The following is a 22,492-nucleotide window of genomic DNA, read 5'->3' on the forward strand; positions in this document are numbered from 1 at the left end:
CAAAATAGTTGATTGGCTCCCTGAACTTTCAAAGTGTCTCGATAACCCCCTGAACTTGCATAAAATGTTCAGTTAATCCCCTGAACTTGCGTAAAATGTATTTAATTAATCATTCGGTTGTAAAAAAGTAAGTCAAATGCGGAAGATATGTTACACTTGTCTTAAAATGTTATTACATACTTCACAAAATATATTAAAACATCTTAAAAAATAATTTCTTACTTATTCGACTATAAAACATTTTCTTCTCTAATATTATAATTGCATACCCCGATCTTGGTCGTTTTACTTTTTTAAGATGCGTGCAACATATCTTCCGTATTTAACTTGCTTTTTTACCGCCGGGTGATTAATTGATTACATTTTATGCAAGTTTAGGGGACTAACTGAACATTTTATGCAAGTTCAGGGAGCTATCGAGACACTTTGAAAGTTCAGGGGGACAATCAACCATTTTGGACAAGTTCAGGGGGCAAATGATGTATTAAGCCTTGAAAGATTGAATAGTACATACATACATACAATTTAGGAACTTAATAAAGTAAATTTTAAAAATAAAAGGTTCAAATTGACTTAAAGGATAAAGGGTGTTAATGAGTCAGGCCACTCTGTAAATCATGGGTCTAGTCGGCTTGAGGAATATCAAGCCCGGTATTCGAGCACATGTCGTCTTATCAAGAGGAGAAACATAGCCCACCTCGCTCCTCAACTCATAACCGTCTTATTTGTTCCACTAATCTCATGTCTCCTCTCTAACCTTACGCCGTCGCCGTCTAATCTCTTCTTGTAAAACCCAATCTTTTTTTTTTTTTGTAAAACTTTACATTGACGACGGCCACTCGAGATAGATGATACGGAATGGAGGAAAATAAACAATTTTAGAATTTGCTATACTAAACCTCTATAATTTATAGTTGAGTCATTTTTAACCCTACCTCCATTACAAAAAAAAATTTAAAATATAAAATAAAAATATAAAAAGTACTTTATAGAGTTTAACAAAACGAAAAAAAAAAAATCTAGTTATAAAATATAAATATAAAAGACACTTTATAGAATAAAAAATAATTAAAATATAAATATAAAAGACAGCCTGTTTGCGTTACTATGACAGTTAATACAATCAAATTCCCTTCCAGCTTTGCAGAGGAGGAGGAGGACGTGGCAGAACCAAGTCGTTCTGGGGCTATGCAAATATGGGTGGAATTGATGACAAAGACATGATGGAGCCTAACAAAAGCATGTGCCTTGATGTGCAGGACATTGATGCTTATTGGCTACAAAGGAAAATATCACAAGCCTATAAGCAACAGATTGACCCATAGTAGTGCCAAAAACTTGCAGAGGAGGTGCTAAAAGTTCTTGCATAGGAAGATATTGGGGATGTTGAAGGCAAGTTTGTATCATCTGGAATTTGAAAGGTTCAACCTCATTAAGTTTCTTTTGTGAAATAGGCTAAAGATTGTATGGCGTAGGAGAAGAAAGAAATTGAAGAGGAAATGAATCTACTATAAATATACAGATTCATCTACCTTGGAGGGTATACCTTAAATTCGCTCTTGAACTCCAAGAGCTGATTAACCGGCGATGTTAGGCAATAAACCCAGGGAATAAAACTCAGGCAACTACTTCCTCCAAGCATGAAATTACGCTTTTCTGCAAGGCTACGATAGTAATTTTTCATTTCCCAAAACATTCCGGGTTAATCCTCTTTTTGGGGCTTATTTGGAGAATAATTACCTAACTGGGTGGGCTAAGAAATATTTACATGGGAGGGCTATTTTTAACGTGGGTTTATAAATGTTACCATTATGACGCACTTGACGTCGTAGTGGTTGCGTGGTGCTTTACCCATTACGGTGCCATAATGAGTACAAGCCAAACTGAATTCTTTCTTTTCAAAACGATTTCAGATGGATCTTCACGAGTCATTTGACCCGTGAAGACCATAGTCTTCCTTCTCCCTTTAAAGGCTCTCAGTAAATCACGGGCCTAGTAGGCTTGAGGAATATCAAACCCTAGTATCCAGGTATAAGTCGTCCTATCAACATAAGACACATAGCCCACTCTACCCCTCAAGTCATAACCGTCTTCTACAGCTCGACAACAATATAAATAGAGTAAGTTCAGCTCAGTTGCACTTCATTCATTCATACATTCATTAAGTTTATATTACAACTTTGATTTACTAATTTTGATCATTCTCGAGTCCAACCTTGAACTAACTTAGGCATTGGAAGGGGTTAGCCAGACAACAGCCTAATACGATGCCGCCGGTCTCGAACTCCCCCTGCACGTAATGTAAGGAATGTTGAGAAATCTCCCGTTAGATAAGTTTGAGTGGGAGAAGAAAGACGACCCTCCCTGAACAAGATGACCCTAGACTCCAATCATCGAAGGACTCATCATCGATCGACTGAATCTTGATCCATCAGCCAAAAAGGTTAGCCGAGCCCAGGACCCGAGAACGATGTGCCTCGAAGGGATGGAGCCGTCCAGTCAAAGATGAGGATGTTAAGGCTAAATTCGACATGATACAAAAAGAGTTCGATAAACTCAAGAGCCAAGCACCCTAGCATAACGGAGGTAGAAATATCATTGTGTAAGAAGATCATGACCGAACCATGCCACGAGGGTTCAAATACCCACTACTTAGAGTATGATGGGACAACAGACCCAACTACTCACATCCAAAACTATTGGTGGGCTATGGATACTATCACGGAAATAGACGTCATGATGTGCCGCCTATTCTCTACAACACTAAAAAGCATTGCCTCCTACTGGTACGAGCAACTCGGAAACGAAATGATCGTCAACTTCAAGCAGATGTCAAGACTCTTCACCGAGTACTTCGTAACATCTATCCCTAATGGTAAAACCACACAGCCCGCACAACGTGTTATGAGCACGGACTTTTCCGGCCCTAATTATGAGTCTATGTTACTTGCTTGCAGTTTTTTATAGGTGGGATCCACGTCATGTTGTATGGGAACACAATCTAGTAAGATCCAGACCTCGTCTTCTTCTTTAAAGCTTACTTTTTTTTTTATCAGAAACTGTCAAGTTGATTTTATTTTAGAATATAAAAATGTCATCCCTGCCACGTCATTATCTGATCGGATACTGGATCCCTAATAATATTATATATGAGGGTGAATTACACCCATGGCCACTAAATTACACCCATGTAGATTTATTAATAATATTATATATGAGGGTAAATTACACTCATGGTCACTGAACTTTACTCACTTTAACATTGTGACCATAGAACTTCGATTTTTAACCGTATGACCACTGGACTTTACAATTTTTAACATCGGTGGTTACTCAATGCCACAAAACGACCGTTGACAGCATCAAAATAAAAAATTCGAAGAGTTAATGATATTTTAAGTAACTTTAATTTTTTTTTTTTTTTTTGAGATCATTTAGATGTTGTTTGGTTAGGAGAGAGTGAATTTTTAGAAAGAGAAAACTCCAAGAAAGATGATTTTGTAAAATAAAAAATGTGATTTTCATAGTAAATATCGTTCTGAACAACTTTAATGTTTGAATATTTTCATTTTGCGGTCGTAAATATTTTCATTTTGAAGTCGTTAACTGTTATATTGAGGAGTTAATTAAAATTGAATGACTATCGATTTAAAAAAAAAAAAAGTGTAAGTTCAGTAGTCATAATATTAAGAATTAAAGTTGAGTGGTGATAATATTAAAAATAGTTTTTTTTGTTGTTTCCCTCACTATCTCTCTCTTTCATAGATCTCACCTTTCACCATTCACATGTTCTACCTTCTTCCCAACAAATATACAACCTCTATTCCCTCTCGTTGCTTTTTCTTACTTCATACTCCATTCCCACCTCTCTTTCTCCTTCCTTCTCAACTGCCTTTGTCCTTCCTCTTTCGTAACCTACATTTCTCTCTCTCTCCATTGAACCTTATCTCTTTTTCACTGATTATCTTTTCGAATTCCGACTTGCATTTTTATCCCCTCTGCAATTAGTGATTAACAATGAGTACTCCAGCTCCCAAATCTGCAAAACCCACAAAACCCCCAAATCAGAATCAACCCACCACAAGATCTTCTTCTCTTTCTTCCCATTTGGCCATGGTAGAGCTCAAACAACGAATTCTTACTTCTCTTTCTAAGCTCGCCGACCGTGACACCCATCAGATCGCCCTCGAAGACCTTCACTCCCTTACCCAATCTATCTCACCTGAAGCCCTCCCTATGCTCCTCAACTCTCTCTACGACTCCCTATCTGATTCCTCCACTGCTAAACCTTCTGTCAAGAAAGAATCTTTGAATTTACTCTCTTTGACTTGTCAATCTCATCGCGATTTAACCTTGCCGCATTTGACTAAGATCATTTCCCACATTGTTAAGAGGCTTAAGGATTCTGATTCCAGCGTTAAGGATGGGTGTAGGGATGCTATTGGGGCCTTATCGCGGTTGTATTTGAGAACTGGTTGTGCTGGAGAGGGTGGCGGAGATGCTAATGGGATGGGATCCATGGTCGGCCTATTTGTTAGGCCGCTGTTTGAGGCCATGGGGGAGCAAAACAAAGGTGTTCAATCAGGTGCTGCTATTTGTATGGCCAAAATGGTGGAGTGCGCGGCTGCCGACGCCAATGACGGTGACGGAAATGGTGGCGCAGTGAATGTTCCGACTGGGGCGTTCCAGAAATTGTGTTCAAGAATTTGTAAGCTGTTGAATGGACAAAATTTCCAGGCAAAGGCTGCTTTGTTAGGCGTCGTAACAAGTTTGGCGCAGGTTTGAGCAATACAGGTTTTCTTTATTTGATTGCTATAGAGTATTTAGAGAATTGAATAAAATCACGATTTAATATAATTATAAGTAACTGAAATTTATACTATTTCTGGTGAATGATAAATTTTAGGATATGAGATTGTTGGAGGATTGGTAATTCAGTTTTTTGGTGTGTGGTTTCTATGGCTTTGACATTTGGTTTTCGTTAGTTATGATCTGCATAATATTATAGATGGTGACAAAGCTGAGATTTCATTTAGAGAAATGCACTGAAAAAGAATGTTAGTTGGGGATTTTTGTTATTATTATTTTTTCACAATGTTCGAGGATGCATTTTGAAGAATCTGATAAAACTAGTTGATATCTGTAGTTTATGTGGTTTGTATCGTGAAGGAGAAAGAACTGAACATTTTGAGGTTGTGGCTAAGTGTGGTTTGATGGCCTTGATGTCTTGAAGTTTCAGTTGATTATATTGATTGAATATAGGACGTGGAGAGACAATTTGGGATATCTTTGATCATAAATATCTCCAGAATTCAAATTGCTAAATTGCTATGGTGTTGATTTTCTTTTATTTCTGTAAGACTTGTTCCTAGCCTATACCATCTATGATACCTCTGATTCCCTTTTGTGCAATTATCTAAAAGTCCAGCTCTCCATCTGTGCAAATTATCCATCATGAGCACTCCAACACCCAAACTTCCCAATCCTAAAAGACATATGAACCAATCTTCAGTAGCACCATCGTCCATATCTCCATCTCTTCCTGCACATTTTGCCAATGTTGCGCTCAAGCAACAGATCCTGCTTTCTCTTTCTAAACTTGCTGATCGGGATACCCACGAAGTTGCCTTTCAAGACCTTCATTCCATTGCTCAAACCCTGTCATCCAAATCCGTGCCCTTGCTCCTCACTTTGCTCTTTCATTTTTCATCTAACCCCAGCAATAAATGCATCGTCAAAAAGGATTGTCTATACTTGCTATGTTTCTGCTGTCAAATTCATCATGATTTAAAATTACCTCGTTTAGCCAAAATCATTGCCCACATTGTTAAAATGTTGAAAGATTCTGATTTGAGGGTGAGAGATGCATGCTCTGATGTGATTGGGATTTTGTCAGGGTTATATTTGAAGGGGGGAATAGGAAAGGAAAGTACAATACACTTGTTTATTAGACCATTATTGAAGGCCATGCTAGAGCCAAAGAAAGTGGTGCAACTAGGTGCAGCTATGTGTATGATGAGGATGATAAAGTGTGCCGCAGCAGAAGACATGCCTGTTAGAGCATTTCAACAGTTGTGTCCCTGGGTTTGTAAATTCTTGAATAAGCAGAATTTCCATGCCAAAGCTGCAATGTTGGGTGTGGTGGCAAGTTTGTCAGAGGTTGGGGCAATATATTTTTGGTACAACATTAAATGATTATTGGTGATTAAGTTAAATGCTTTTTCTATTGAATGGTTCCACAAAGGGTTGGATACTTTTTGAAGTTCCAAGTTTGACACATTAGCTTCCTTTTATTTGTGATCAATTAGATACCCATTCTGTCAGACAGTACCAAATTACTCAATTTACTTGATTTAGTTTGCTTAATCATTTGATGGTTGAAATAACATCACTTAGTTAGCTGTGAGTGCATAAAAATTTGTACTTGTGATTTTGTATGAGCTTTACCATAAAGGTTACGAAAAATGAAGAGTTCTAAAGAGCTTGTTATAGGTTGGAGCAATTGCACCTCAAGGGTTGGAACCACTGTTGCAAAGCATTTATGACTGCCTTGGAAGTACAGATTGGGCAACACGCAAGGCTGCAGCTGATGCTTTATGTGCATTAGCATTGCACTCAAGCAGCTTGATTGCAGATGGACCTGCTAATTCCACACTGACAGTGCTCGAGGCTTGCCGTTTTGACAAGGTGGCTTATTTAAACATACTTCCTTTACATAAGGGTCCTATTTGTGTATTTTCTTAACAACGCTATGCTCTTGATAATTTATCTTTTTTCATATGCTACTGATGTTCTATGCAGAGTCACTGCATCTATGCATAAGCCTTGTCAATAACAGTCTCTTAGTTTATGGGAGTCCCGTCCAAAATTATTTTTTTAAAAAGATAGCATAACAGGAGTCATTAAGAATGATGGGAAATTGCATGATTCATAACCAATGGTTTCTCGACAACCTCCCTAGTCTCTCTCTTTTCCACAGAGTTACCCTATTATCATTAATTAAAACTTCCAAAACAGAAAGGGTGTGATTTATCTTATTTTGAGTACTATTTTATCTTCTCTCGATATTAAAAAACTTACATGAACAAGATGTAAATAGAATTTTTTAAATTGTTTTATGTTCAACTTGTGTAATATTTATTATTTATAGATTTCATTAGTAACACAGAGACCTTGTAAGAGGTTTATCTTGGCTAGATGTTGGCCGAAATTCTCTATTGGGAAACCTAATATTATATGAATTCTGGAATAGATGGATAAATTTGTTGGAAGAAAGAAAAGATTTGAAACTGGCTGACTTCGGTCGACAAGGCAATGATACCTGAATATTGTTTTTGTGATTCATAAGGTGATCACTTTTTCCATTGATGGTTTGGGAAACTTATAATTTATTCCCATTGTTAAACAACCGTTCTGCTCATACTTTATTCAGAAAATTATTGATTTCAGAGGTCTTGGAAGATATGTTTGTGTTACCTTTTATTGCAATCGTTAAACCATTTTATATGTTTAACAGATAAAGCCAGTTAGAGATAGTATGATGGAGGCATTGCAATTATGGAAGAAGATTGCAGGGAAAGCAGAAGATGGTTTGGATGATCGAAAGGTTTCCTCCCGCGGTGAGCATTTCATTAAGTATATGGGTTTTAATGCTGAACATTCAAATGATTAGTTCTTTTTTCTTTGTCATTTTCTGTTTGATAAATGTTTAGATGGAGATCTTCCTGAACAAGTGGAGGTGTCAGATAAGGTTCCAAATTCAAGTGACCAGAAAACAGAATCATCCAGGGGTTCTTCCCCAACTGTGGATTCTGTTTCAAAAAGCAAAAGCATTCCTGACAAAACTGTTGTAATATTGAAGAAGAAACCACCTACGTTGACAGACAAACACTTAAACCCAGAATTCTTCCAGAAATTTGAAAAAGGGGGCTCCGATGAGCTGCCTGTAGAAGTTGTTGTTCCTCGTAGATGTATCAATTCCTCAAGTTTGAACAATGAGGAAAACCCTGTACAAAATGATTCTGAATCAAGGGGAAGGCCAAACTGCATAGGAAACAGCCAATCAGATGATCCTCATGGATCTTTCCAAAAGTACCGTAACTTAGAGAGAGGAAATGCTGGGAAAGATTCAAGATCTAGAGCGTTTGATGATGACAGGCTTGATCTAAACCATAGGGAATCATCTGGTAGTCGTGCAGGTTTCTCCAAGTCCGATGGCCAAGCTGAAGGACCCTTCGGAAATAGCAAAGGAAGTTGGTTGGCAATTCAGAGGCAGCTATTGCAGCTTGAGAGACAGCAAACACATCTCACAAATATGCTGCAGGTATGCATAGGCTTAAAATTATTGAAATTTCCGTTCATGCTTTTATTATACTGATAAATGCTTCTATTGTAGGATTTCATGGGTGGATCTCATGATAGCATGGTGACTTTAGAACATAGAGTGAGGGGTCTTGAGAGAATTGTTGAAGACATGGCACGCGATTTGTCAATATCATCAGGTCGCAGAGGTAATAATTTTCCTATGGGTTTTGAGGGATCCAATAGAAATTTAGGGAAGTATAATGGCTTCTCTGACTACTCCAATGCCAAGTATAATGCACGTGTTCCTCTGGGGGAAAGATACACCCAATCTGATGCCACTACTTCAGGCATGAGAGGAAGAGGTGCTCATTGGAGATCTGATATGTCTGATGCTTGGGAGTTTTCAACTTATGGCTCATCAAGAAATGGACAGGTTAGCTCGAGGAGAGCTCCAGCTAGTGGCTCTATGGACGGAAGATCACCAAAATCTGAACCTGAAACTGACCAGGTTGGTAACAGGAGAGGCTGGGATAAAGGTGCAGGACCGAGGCTTGGCGAAGGGCCTTCTGCTCGAAGTGTCTGGCAAGCTTCTAAGGATGAAGCTACTTTGGAAGCCATTCGGGTAGCTGGAGATGACAATGGATCATCTCGGACAGCAAGAGTGGCAATCCCTGAGTTGACAGCAGAAGCTATGGCAGATGATAATGGCGGCCAAGAACGAGATCCTATTTGGACTTCATGGAGTAACGCGATGGATGCCCTCAAAATGGGTGATATAGATACAGCTTTTGCCGAAGTTGTATCTACAGGGGATGATTTTCTACTTGTAAAGCTCATGGACAAGTCTGGTCCTGTTATCGATCAACTATCAAACGAGACAGCATGTGAGATCTTGAATGCTATTGGGCAGTTTCTATTGGAGCAAAACTTATTTGACATCTGTTTGTTATGGATCCATCAGGTATTGAAGTTTTTCTTATCTTGCATATATTCTTCTGTATTTGTGAAGCTATTGTTCCCTAGAAAGACACCTTTTTATGATTGAATTGGATGTTGTTGTTCAGTTGGTAGAGATAGTAATGGAAGAGGGAGCAAATGTGTTGGGGATTCCAATGGAATTGAAGAAGGAGCTGCTACTGAATTTACATGAAGCTTCTACAACAATGGATCCACCTGAAGACTGGGAAGGTGCAGCGCCGGACCAACTATTGATTCAGTTGGCAGCAGCCTGGGGAATTGAGCTACAACATTTTGATAAGTAGTATCCCTAAACTCTGTTAAATTGTTTTCTGAATTTTTGGTATATGTTTGTTAGGTGGTCTACAGTCTAATGTATATGAACAACATTAAGTTTGTAAGTTTTGAATTGATATATGGATTTAACAGAGCTGGAATTTTCTTGTTTCCAATCCTGTTCTGGATGTCATGCCAGTTTTTTTGGTTTACTATCAGGAATGATCGGTTGAAATTGAGAATGTTGTTTACCTTTCCGACAGGCTACACTTTACCAAACAGCACAACTTCTAAAAAGTAGAGCTGCTAGAAGATAATTAAAAAGATTTACTAAAATTTGTAGATTATGTTTCTATTGTTTAAGTTCTTTATATATATATATATATAGGAATAAGGTCCGAATTTTCCTAAATAATTTTTGGTAAAGTCTAGATTGATTTATATTGTATGAAATTGTGCAAATTTACTACTAACGTTTTTAAAGATCATATTTATCCCCATCTAATGTAAAATTTGAACGGACTGGTCCAATAGTTATTTGACTTTTATGTTGGACAGTGTGTTTGTAAATGTGTTAGTAACACGATATATATTGTAGGTATTTTGACAGTTTTTTCTAATTAATTTATATGTTGCATAATTTATATGTTACACGGTAAATGTTTTAAACATAATTATTGTTTGAAAGGTTAAATATGATTGTTAAATAACAATTAAACTAGTCCATTTAAACTTTTTTATGGAAGGTGAAAATTGATCTTATTTGGAAAACGTTATGGGTAAATTTGTACAATTTCTTTAATTTGAACCATTTTAAAAATAATATATGGGTAAATTTGGATATGATCTCTATTTTTTATTATAAAGAATCGGTTAGTTAAAATGAAAATTAATCAAGTATATAACTTTTTAATTGAAGAAAGATTATATTTATGAATTGTTCTTTTTGTTTATCATGATTTTGAATAATTATATTTATTTTCTCAAAAAAACAAAAAAATTATACTTACAATTTACAGTTTGTTTATTTGTTATATTTTTATCTTTATACTAAATATATCTTCACTTATAACTCTATTATTATATTTTTGTTTAAGTTTACAATTTATGATTTATTATTTACTTAATGTTTTATATTTTTTTTAGCATTTAGCTAATTAGGCATTAAGTTTGTGATACATAATTTTAGAAACTCATGTTTTTATTTTGGATAAATAATTTATTAGTCTTCTTTTTTTATCTAACAAACTATTTAATTTTCATTTTTTTTGTAAAACACATTATAAGATTCATATTTTTCATCAATGTTAGTTTTAGTCTTGTCTAATTTTTTTCTTTTTAACCGTTATGTTCAGCGTAAACACACAGAAATAACAAAGTAATATGATTGTTTTTAACTGTTATATTTAAGCACGGGATAATGGTGATAAAATGTAGGAACCTTGTTTTTCAAAGTAAAATACTAAACAGTATGCTACTTAAAAAGATAATGACTAATAAATTATTTACCCTTTATTTATAAAGTTTCTGTAACAATTAGAATAGGTAATAAAATTTAGGGTAAAGTTCAAATAAAACCCCTGTGGTTTCACTAATTTTCAGATAAAGGACTATGGTTTATTTTTTGTCAAAACGAGAATTGAGGTTTCACACTTTTAATAATGCTATTAAAACTATCTTTAACGACCTGAAAATGAAAATTTTCAAGAATTAAAGTTGTTTAATGCCATATTTTTTATGGAACTACATTTTCGATTTTAGAAAATCATTTTTTTTTGAACTTTCTCTCTCTAAACATTAACTTTCACTCTCTTTACCAAATATCATCTAAATAATCTCGAAATAAAAAAGTTGAAGAATTAAAGTTAGTTAGAATATTACTAGTTTTTAAAATATGTCATTTTTAAAGTCGTCAGCGGTGATTTTAATAGTATCAATTGAAAAAGTCCTTATTTTGCTAAATTTGAAAACCGCAATCCTCGTTTTGACAAAAAATAAATCAGTCCTTTATCTGAAAATTAGTGAAACCACATGGGTTTTATTTAAACTTTACCCTAAAATTTATCATAGTTTCTAGTAGAACTAAACATGTTATCTAGTTGATAATATAATCATAGTTTTTTCTGGTAGAACTAAAAATTTACGTTCTTTCCAAATGAGATTTCATGATTTAAAAATATAAATAGCACCAATTGCAAAAACAACTGCTGCTTATGAAAATATAAAAAGTTTAAAACAGGAACAATGTGACATTAAAAACGACCATAACCTAGTTGATAATTTGTCAAAAAGTTGAAGGAAAACAGAGAAATTTACATTGAATTTACAGAAGAAAACATAAACAATAAACTCACAAATTTTACAGGAAGAATAATTGTCATCTACACTTGTTAGCTTCCTTACCCTCAAAATTTTCAGCCAAAATATAGCAGGCAGCCAGCACAAGATGCATATCCTCGCATCCCCATCCTTTACCAAAACTGTGCTGCTGCTCTTAAGATTTGGTTCCTTACTTACTTTTCGAACCAAATTGAAGCAATTTCTCAAACGCAACTGTGTTTTCCAGGTAAGAGAAATACCAATGATGACCAAAACCTTCAACTGCAACCTTACTTAGCAGAGTACCAGTTTTGAGCACATTTGGCATCGACAGACAGTTCAACTTTAAGAAAATTCTGTCCATCGAAGGGTTTGGCCATGCAGTCAACAACTATGGCCTTGGCTTCCTCAGTTGACTCACTCGGTCCTTCCAGAATTACTTCGTCATGGATCTGTTTTCCAGAGACAATTTTTGTCCAAACTCACTAAGATAGCTCACAGCCAATAAGCAAATATTTATAAACATTCTTGGTTGAGCGTGCAGATAATTTCATGCAAAATTTTGGGAAATGTTCAAATTATAGCATTCTGATATCACGATACTCCCTAGGGGTGCACACAAAAATCCGGAAAACCGAAAAACCAAACTGAAACCGAACCGAAAATAAGGTTAACCGAAACCAATGGACTAGTGTATGGTTCTTATTTTTAAAAATAGTGGTTAATGGTTCCAAAAACCGCGGTTAACCGAAACCGACCGAAAATGGTTAACAAAATATTCCATCCAATTTATTTTGAAATTAAAGAATTGTATGCTTGAATGTTCAATTTCAAAGTTCTGGGAATACCATTGAACAAAACTATAATTCTGGTTTTTGGACACTAGTTGGATAAAACATATTGAATACACAATTATACACTAGTCTAAAAGTTATTAATTTGATATTGCAAAGGGCATGTGGTGTATTAATCAATATCAGCTAATAAAAGCTAAACATTGATTGGTCAAAGGCAAAGGTTGTCTGTCAAATGAGTAGAGTAGATTTAGCATACACACACTAGAAGAAAGGACATAAAATTGCAGAGGGAAAAAATGAAATTAACCTGTAGAAGCAGCTTCCATCCAAGCTCACTCAGACGCATATTTGTTGTTATTTGTAACATTGCACACATGGCAACATCAGCGGCACTACCCTGTGTCAGACATCCAAGTTAGAGATACATATATATATATATATATATATATAGAGAGAGAGAGAGAGAGAGAGAGAGAGAGAGAGCATAAAAACTATAAATCATGAAAGAAATGGAAGAACCTGCACTGGCGTATTTATAGCAGCCCGTTCAATATGTCCTCTCTGTCCATTGCTTGCACCAGCTATTGAGGGGAAGATGCGAGCCCGTCCAAGTAATGTGTGAACACATCCATGTTGTCTAGCTTCTTTCTTGCGTGCTTCTTGCCATTTACGCACTTCTTGTCTTTCTCTATACCAGAGCTCTACAGTTTCTTTAGCTTCCTCAACAGAAACCTGAAGAAAAATGGTAGCAACATCTCTATGGTGAAGATGATTTAATGAAATCAGTAAAAATGATTTAGTACTTGGTGCCATAACATGCTTACCTTCCAATCACGGGAAAGTCCTACTGGTGTTTTTCCATATGCAATAGAAAAGTTAAGCATTTTAGCTTTTCTTCTTTCAGAACCAAAAGCATCCTGAAACACAATTGAAAAAGATCCGGCAATTTGAATTCCATTATGTGATAATGTATTGAGCATATAAAAATACCAAAGCTACAGACGAAGTTGGAACCACTATAATAGTCTCAAGTAGTACTATAGACCCACGAAATAGGAATAATGCTCCTAGGTGCAAAAATAACTGTTATAATGAAAATCAAACTCATAAAGACAATGAAGATAGTATGTTGTGACAGAGATACAAATAAATAAGCAAATGGTTGACTTTGTTTGTTTTTAAGAAAACTATCATTTCTTTGTTAGTTAGAATCATCCCTATCTCCAATAATATTTTACCCCAATATACATAGAAACTCGTAAATGCTGAAAAAGATATAAATTGCTAAAAAAGCGTTTTATATATCAATCTGAGGTGTAAATTATAACGAAATTATCTTTCAAGTTTCCAATTATACTAGCTGTGGTTTCTATATCATATCAAGTATTTCTACTTTTACCAAAAGATAAGGGGGTAAAAATAAATTTAAATAAATAAGCAAAGGCAAAGGAGTTCCCATTAGGAATCAAACTAAAACATGAATGTCAAAATGGATTATCATGTCATGTGTTACGTGATCTATACACGGACGTCAAAATGGATTATCATGTCATAATCATGTAATGTGATCTATATATTCCACGTAATTATATATGATATAGAAGTAACAAAAATGATAATCGTATCAAATGGGTCATGTTAGGCGGGTTGTCTTTGTAAATTCTGTTGTGTTGTGTCAGAAACTGACAGCCTAGCTAAAGCAAGGGTTTGTCCAAGTTCCTATTTAATTGCATTTCAGAACAATTCAACAACTGACAGTTAAGAGTGTCTATAGACAAAAATTGGGTAATATACATCCATGGCCCCTGAACTATAGTGCTACTAGCATTAGGGCCTCTAAAACTGTTTTCTGTGACATAAAAGTCCTTGAACTTTACATCATAGTAACATTAAAGTTGAAATCAATGAAAATCCGTTAAAATTTATCGAAATGATAACCTAAAAATACATATTTGACAACAATTTATAGTGATATGACTAAAAAAAATCAATGATATAGTCAAACTTATCCAAGTCATCACGAAATGAAGTTTAGGGATCATGGATGTGTTTCACCTGACAAGAATTATGTATTTAATGACACAAACCACAAGGTAGAAGCCAAATCTCTTTCTGATACATGCAACAGCTTGCCTGGATAATATGCCTGCTATATATGCTCCAAAGTTCAAATAAATGTACAAGATGCTGCCCAACCTTATTGGTACAGTGTAAGCCTAAAACTTGTATGTATCAGAACTTTGATATTTCCTACATTTATCAACTCACTGAACATGGACATAGTAGCGGGAAAAAAAGGAAAATGAATTCTTAAACCATTTACAAGCTTTAATTTGACTATCGGAACTCAAGCCCCGATTTCCCATTCTCTTCTCAGATGTATGGGAAAAAAGCTTATGCAACAAAATCTGATAGTGAAGATTTCTTTTCATCCTACCAATTTTAGCCTTACTATCACATCTCTCACCTCCTTGGATTGAAGGAGAGAAACAAAGTGAAAAGAAAAATATGCCACACCCAATGCCCTAAAACAAGAATGTAGACCAGAAACAATAAAGGAACGACCAAACCATCAGACTGCAAGAAAATTCACCTTCAACAGAGGAACAGGGGGCTTATCCTGACCAGGTTGAGGATACCACTCAAGAATCACTTCCCCTTTATCAACTGCTTCACGAATATGAGGATACATGTTCATTGCTGTTCTTGAATGGAAATCTCCACCAGCTTCAAAGGCTTCCAACATGCTCTTACAGTTAGCAAGATGTGCAAGAATCCTAAGTTCCAGCTGTGATACAAATAGATATTTCAATACAACAACAATAAGAAAGTCTTAGTCTCGGAATGATTCGGGGTCGGCTAACATCAAACCCCAAAATTAAATGGAACTTGTTGGGCAAGTCAAAATACTAACCTGCCCATAATCAGCAACAATAAGGGAATTTCCAGGTGCAGCTATAAAAGCTTGACGAATCTTATACCTGTCCTTCTCCAAAGCAGGCTGATTCTGAAGTAAGAAAAACAAGATCTCAGCAATCTTGCATCTAAAATGCATTCCAAAAGAAAGTAGTTCAAGTCTTTCTGATGATCACAAAGTACAAGAGAATGTCAATCAGTAGCCATAGGAAGATTGTATCACTCTCAATCTACCTCCATTATTGTCATTTTTACAAGTGGTGGAAATTACAGTTTTATTGATATTTAGACATTATATTAGATTTTAGTGTTCTTTGTAACCATATAAGCAATTGCATTTCAATATTAATAGACTTCACCGCAGCTAATTCGCTTAAGTAAACATGTCTCATTGTCAATTGAATTTCACGTTTACTTAACATCTGCAGCAGATGGGAAAGTTTCTTCTGTTGTCAATTTATGATCAAATATGTTATGTTCCCAACAAGACTAAATATGGAATTGCAAAGTATCAAAACTTGTGAAATACCAGGATGATATTTATTCAAAATATCTTCATAAGAAGGCACACGTGAGAAACAAGGGAAAAAGGAAACCTGCAAATTTGGCCTTCTAGCAGATAAGCGTCCAGTTTCTGTATTGATATTTAGGGAACAATGAACACGGCCTCTCTTGCCTGATATGTTACTCCCCTGGGGTATAAAATATTGACATCAGCGTATCTCACATGTAAGTTAGGGAAGAACAAAAGGCTTTTCCAGATGTAAGAAAATCCATGAAATATAACATCTTTTATCAGAAACAAATTTTGTTGAAGAGTACATATAAATTAAATGCTAAACAAAGAATTGTACTTCGCATCTAAATCAGTCCTCATTGTCCTCCGAAGTGCTTCCTTAAATTCCATACTCATGTGCAAGCCACAATCTCAAGAAATTCATCTTCTACTTGACAATTTATCTCTGAATGGTATTTAGAAGTGCTTTCTTATACATGATGCGAGTGAAAACTGGTTTCATCGTTCTTTTCATCATTATTATTATTTTGGCTAGGTTAAGATGTGTAATTCTGAGACATTCATATGAGTTATATCCACAATAATATTTTTGTCAAAAGTCATAGATGATACAATTCCATTAGTGAAAAGCAATCTTGGACCAACAGTTTCTTACAATACCCTCAGAATCATGATGATAAAGACAAAGAATTGCCTTGAACCTAATAAAAATAGATGTAAAAGTTAGACCAATATGCACCAAAACAGACCAAATTATATTGGCAAAGTTCAAAGACACCTATGAAGCACCGATACTTCTCGGAGGTCAACGTACGGGTATCCCGGCCGTGTCCCATACGTATCCCGGCCGTACCCGTATCTCATATTTTTTAGAAATTCCATTTTCCGTACCCGTACCCGTATCGGTGCTTCATAGAAAGACACTAATTAACGCTAAAAAGGGATTGATCGCGGCCGTATAGCTATTGCAGTAATGTCATATGTAAATGCATGCTTGAGACAGAAAACCACAGCAGACATTACCTGTAAGGGGAGGATGAAATTGGATATTAATGAGTCAACCGTGCAAACTTCACATAAAGAAGCAATAGCATGGCAAGCCTCAATCCCTTCTTCCACTGAAGAAAACGCTTGCAAAGCTGTTCCATAAGCAGATGTATCAGCATGCTTGAGGACAGATGACACCTCTGTTTCTAAATCTTCAACTGTCTCTAACTCACTGCCATCCATGACATTTTCATCCATAAAATCATATTCTGCCGAGACCTTCCCTGCTAAGATCTTCAAAGCATCTCCACTAACTGATGGCCAACCTGTTGCTGTGTAAATCTCAGCAGGAAACTTACCAATATTGTGCAAATTAATGGTGCGGAATTTTGTGGGAGCCTTCTTGCCTTCTTCAATTACTTTATCAACATTCGGAACCTTGATTGCTTTCTCAATTGGAAGACTCTCTGTGGGGTCCTTGCTGCAATGTAAATTAATTGAAATGAATGAAGTTTTCCCTTCACCAGATTTTGATTATGATGTCATCAATCAATGCCTAATGAATTGTCACCACAGTGACATGCCACATTATCTCTTATCGCAATCTGTGATATAAATTTACATTTATTTTAAAAATAAAGTTGCATAAATTATACTATGCATGACTAAAGAGATGAATACTCAATTCCTGGTAAACCTATAACTTCCATTTGTTGATTATATAACATGCAAGGTAATTTTCATGTTTAAATTGGAGACTTTGACATTGTCAGCTTAGTGTTGAACAGCGAAATATGTATTAAAACATTTATAGAATTTCACCTGTTAGCAATCCCACCAAAAAACAACTGGCGCAATTGTGTATCACTTCCCACATTCATGTACTTGGCATCAGGGCAATACTTGCATGCCCAATTGCGAAATCTATTAGCAGCAAGCTGTTGTTCAGCTTTAGCAATTTTCTCCACCTCAGCAAGATATGCCCTATCAACAAGAATGCCCTCAGTCTCCATTCTAACTAGAAGCTCACCAAATGGTTGCCAATATTTCTTGTAGAAGTCAAACATAGATTTTCCAATTGGCTTTCCATCATGCTTCCATGGCATACGGCATAGTTTATTTTTCAAGCTCTCGTAAAGCTGCCAGGTGCTTATTGCATCTAAAGCAGAATAACATATCCATGGTTCTCGCTCATTTCTTTGCAGATCTTCAACTGGATCAATGATGATTATCTTTCCTTCAGATCCGTCTTTTTTCAACTTCTTCTTGCCAAAGATAGTTTTCATTGATACCTTACCAATCAACTCTTCATAGCATGACTTAACTCCATTCATGACTCTTCTGTCGCCTGTAAGACCTTCCAGAGAGTATCCACCATCAGTTCGTCGCGATGAATTCCACAACCGTGCCATGTGCATTGTGTCAGCGTGAAACCCATTTACAGAAATTCCATAATTTTCAATAACGTGTTTGTCAAAACTGTAGTTGTGCCAAACCTACAGATGAACATACTAATTGTCAGTGTTCTCTATCCTTACAAGTTCATTTTATACCTAATAGCAAAATGAGAATTCACAAAATACCAAGTCAAGAATCAAAATCGGTCACTATATCTGTTGTGCATTGAAGACTTAATAGGCTCACCTGATAACAAATACATATACAGGAGAGATAGAATGTGGAACATAAAAAAATTTCCTGATCCCAAATAATAGAACAAGTATCTCTAGTATATGAGTATTTTTTTTCTCAAATTGACATATTCTTTAACAGTTAAACCCATTACAAAATAACTGGTTTCATGATTAAATCTCTATGTCATGCACCAAACTTTAACTAACAGTAAAATAATTATAGCAGTGAACTTATAGACATTGCCATCATTTATTTATTTCTGATTAATATTGAATATATATGACATTATCATGATATTCTAAAATGGATCTGAATGAAGAAGGCTGTACAAAAAGAAAGAGGAAACATGAAACAAAAAGAAAAGAACCAACCTTTTTTATTGAACAATCCTTGAAAAATGGATCAAATTCCTTCAAAAGCTCCTCGGCACCACCATCCAAAATATCTACCCAGATACAGGATTTCCCATTTCCAAAATCTGCCTCTGGTCCACAATAAATACTGAAGCATATTATCTCCCCATGGTCAATAGGTGTTTCTTGCTTCACATCAATCTTAGCCACCTGAAAGATGTTAGGAACTAATGCAATTACGATAAACGAAACACAAACAAACACACAAGAATTGTTTACCCATTTCGCCACTCAATTTGAATGACTACGTCTGGGGGCACTACCAAGCCAGGATATTTACTATAATTTTCGAGATACGGATTACAAAGAAAGAGGCTATATTTATACTCCTCAAGAAACCTTGGATCGTTGAAGTTGGGCCTATCGCTTAAATTGGGCCTATCTATTAGTCTCCAAAGCCCAACAAAAGAAATGTAAATATCAAGAATTAGACAGTAGCTCATCAGTCAAACTAAGTCTCTCCTCCAGGCTACTTTGCTTGGTACTATGGATCCTTTTTATTTGGCTCAGTTTGGAACCAATGAATTACTCAAAATGCTCAAGAATTCATCTTCAATTCCAAATTTTGTTTCTTGGAATATTAAAAAAAGAAGCATTTCAATTACAGTAATTAACAGGAAAATGACAAATAAAACAAATCAAGTAAAATGCATACCTCAGTATCACATGCATGAACAAGATGCCTGTATTGGTTTGTAAGTTTTTGAACAACCTCCCGAGCCATAGAGAGGTTGTTCACAACCAGCACCTTCCCATAGATACTAGTAAGTCGCTTTTTAATATCTTGGGAAGATTCGTCTTCGACTTTGAGGGGTTTTTCAGGAGAACTAACTACAGCAAGTCTTCCATTGGTTTCGTTCAATAGATCTGCGTGTTCAATTTCACTGAATTGTTTCTCTTTTGGGCGCTCAAATATATTCATTGACCGTGATTCAGCATTATGTGCACCCTGTTTTGAATTGGACAGAGGGAAACCATTTGGTCTTTTTTTAACTGCATGACCATTGCCCTTTAAAACCGTTGATCCATTAGCCTGAGCATTCCCTCTAGAGGCATTCTCCAACGGTAGAACTTCTGGCATTCTATAACGAGTTCCTTTACCATGCACATCAATTGAGGTCATATTCTCACCAATCTCGGTCTTCAATTCTGTATCTAATTGCCCTGATGCAGCATGATCCCTATAATCAACAAAACCTCCATCATTTATTCGGAATGCTTGTTTTGTACTAGAACTTTTATGTGCCAGTATGTTGTTTTTATTAGCTTCCATAGTTCTATTCGTAAATGAATAACCACTACTTCCTTCAACATGCTCATTCTTACCCCGCACACATCCTATTTTATTATCCTGTACGATTTCAGTCTCATGTAGCCTTCTAACCCTCAACCTTTCCCTGTTTTGTTGCCATGAGCTTTTAGTGCTGTGATTAAGTTCTGTAGCAACCTCCATGCTGCATAATGTAGAGTAACTTCCAGAAGGCAACATCTTCTCACCACTTCTTTGCAGGTTCATAAGTACACCTGAAGGCATCTGTGCACGAAACCTACCATATACATGAAATTCATACCAGTTTCAACAAAATGCAGGTATACAAAAAATCAGTACGAAAAGAAAACACCAAAAGACAATAAGCACACCAATCCACACTACATTCACTTTAGCAGGACCTCTACAATAACAACAATCCAAAGCCTCATAAGAAAAATTAAACAGAAAAATAGACAAAAATAAAGAAGAAATTTAGTCCTGGTGTTCTATAATAGGTAGGATGTAATGTTCAATCATTATGGGCTTATGCTACAGTTAAAAATACAAATTAAATTGAATGCCAGAAATTAAACGGCAAGGAAAAAAATATGAAAAAATTACACAAAAGATTAGGCGGTAGAAGCGAACCTGTGGACATTAGAGAAAGGGCGAGAGGAAGAAGGGAGAGAGGCAAAACATGGACAAGTGCAAGAAAACTTGAAATAGGATGGAAACATGGGTTTAAAAGGGCTAATTTGGGTGGTTGAGAGCCCCATCGCTACCACCTCAGTAATTCTACCCAGCTTAGCAGAGCAGCAAGTACAAGTGGTGAGTGTAGGAAGAAGAAGCGCCGTTTTGGGGGGTATGTTGGTAAAAAGTGGAGATTGTGAGGGTGGAGTGTTAGAGAGGTGAAGCAAGTGGGTCTGGATGAGAAGAAGGAGTAGCAGAACAGAGCGCTGTGGCCATCAACAACATACAGACAAGACGACAAGAGAAGAAGAGAAGAGAAGAGAAGAGGGGGAAGCTGAAAGCCTAAAACCCTTTCTACTTAAAACTTTTTTATTAGAAATTAGACAATTTCATAGCTGCCAAATATTGGTTAAATTACACTTGCGATCACTCAATTTTAGACCTTATATAAAAAGTCATCTAACTTTACCAATATTATAGTCTTCTATACCTAATGCTCAATTATAGAGCTGAAGCTGATGACAATTTTATTTTTATTTTTTTGAAGTAACAACTTAAATTCTTGAAATTTGTTTATTTTCATAAGTGATTATAATATTATTAAAGACCAAATTGAGTGAGTTTTTTTTTTATATTAGGTAAAGTAAAAAACAATATTCGTGGTTTGTTGTATTTGCGAATACAACCCATCAGTATTAGCCTGTAACTATTATGGACTGCACAATCCACGAGCAGGTAGCGTTTTAATAAATCTTGTCTAAAATTACAAATCATTTATTATTTTTCGTTTTCGTATTGCTGGAAACTTTTCGGTTAAAGAATGTGAAGCTATTAGTATTCGAGAGGCTTTTAGCAGGACCGGTCCTCATAATTTATGGATCATAAGCGGAATAATAAATAAGGACCCCTTTAATAAAAATATTTTACTAAAAAATATTTAAAATATATTTCAGTACATGATAAACAAAAAAAATATTTTATTAATTCCTTATTTATCTACATATTAAATTTATTTGATAAAAAATAAATCAATTGCCACGTGTATATATCACATGTCAAAAATTGTGTCATTTGGCAAAAAAAAAAAAAAGTAACAATTAATTTTTCATCCAAGTTAAATGTCACTTATAGAAATACTTTAAGGGGAAAATATTACAAAATGGTATGACAAAATTTTGCATACCACATAGGCTAAATATGAGTTTAATTCTTTTTTTAAGGCTAATTACAAATCTAGCCCAATTAAGAGGGACCTTTTACATATCTAACCCACTTTGCTTCCATCTTACCAAATTAGACATTTTCAACCATTTTGGACAAAATTACTCTTAGTTCTATTCAATCATCGATCTACTTCTTCCGCTTCTTCTTCTTCTTCTTCTTCTTCATTTCAACTTCTTCTTCGGTTCATCTTCTTCAATTTCTGATA

The 22,492-nt window shown here is 35.5% G+C and overlaps 2 protein-coding genes across 2 annotated transcripts; one reads left to right on the forward strand and one right to left on the reverse strand.

Annotated features, from left to right (window-relative positions):
* The first annotated feature begins 3,768 nt into the window (after nucleotides 1-3,768).
* LOC136219046 (microtubule-associated protein TORTIFOLIA1) lies at nucleotides 3,769-9,708 on the forward strand. Its single transcript, XM_066006267.1, has 6 exons — nucleotides 3,769-4,779; nucleotides 6,493-6,687; nucleotides 7,517-7,619; nucleotides 7,713-8,323; nucleotides 8,396-9,265; nucleotides 9,369-9,708. The coding sequence occupies exons 1-6, from the start codon at nucleotides 4,018-4,020 to the stop codon at nucleotides 9,564-9,566; spliced, it is 2,739 nt and encodes a 912-aa protein (XP_065862339.1). The 5' UTR covers nucleotides 3,769-4,017; the 3' UTR covers nucleotides 9,567-9,708.
* A 2,040-nt stretch (nucleotides 9,709-11,748) lies between these two features.
* On the reverse strand, nucleotides 11,749-21,438 carry LOC136219047 (DNA polymerase I A, chloroplastic/mitochondrial-like). Its single transcript, XM_066006268.1, has 12 exons — nucleotides 21,022-21,438; nucleotides 19,777-20,668; nucleotides 19,080-19,271; nucleotides 17,896-18,569; nucleotides 17,110-17,554; nucleotides 16,166-16,261; nucleotides 15,568-15,660; nucleotides 15,247-15,441; nucleotides 13,478-13,570; nucleotides 13,173-13,385; nucleotides 12,961-13,050; nucleotides 11,749-12,308 (listed from the first exon to the last, which is right to left on the reverse strand). The coding sequence occupies exons 1-12, from the start codon at nucleotides 21,147-21,149 to the stop codon at nucleotides 12,147-12,149; spliced, it is 3,273 nt and encodes a 1,090-aa protein (XP_065862340.1). The 5' UTR covers nucleotides 21,150-21,438; the 3' UTR covers nucleotides 11,749-12,146.
* Between the last annotated feature and the right edge of the window lie 1,054 nt (nucleotides 21,439-22,492).

This window comes from Euphorbia lathyris, chromosome 2, assembly GCF_963576675.1.
Source record: "Euphorbia lathyris chromosome 2, ddEupLath1.1, whole genome shotgun sequence".
Lineage (NCBI taxonomy): Eukaryota > Viridiplantae > Streptophyta > Magnoliopsida > Malpighiales > Euphorbiaceae > Euphorbia > Euphorbia lathyris.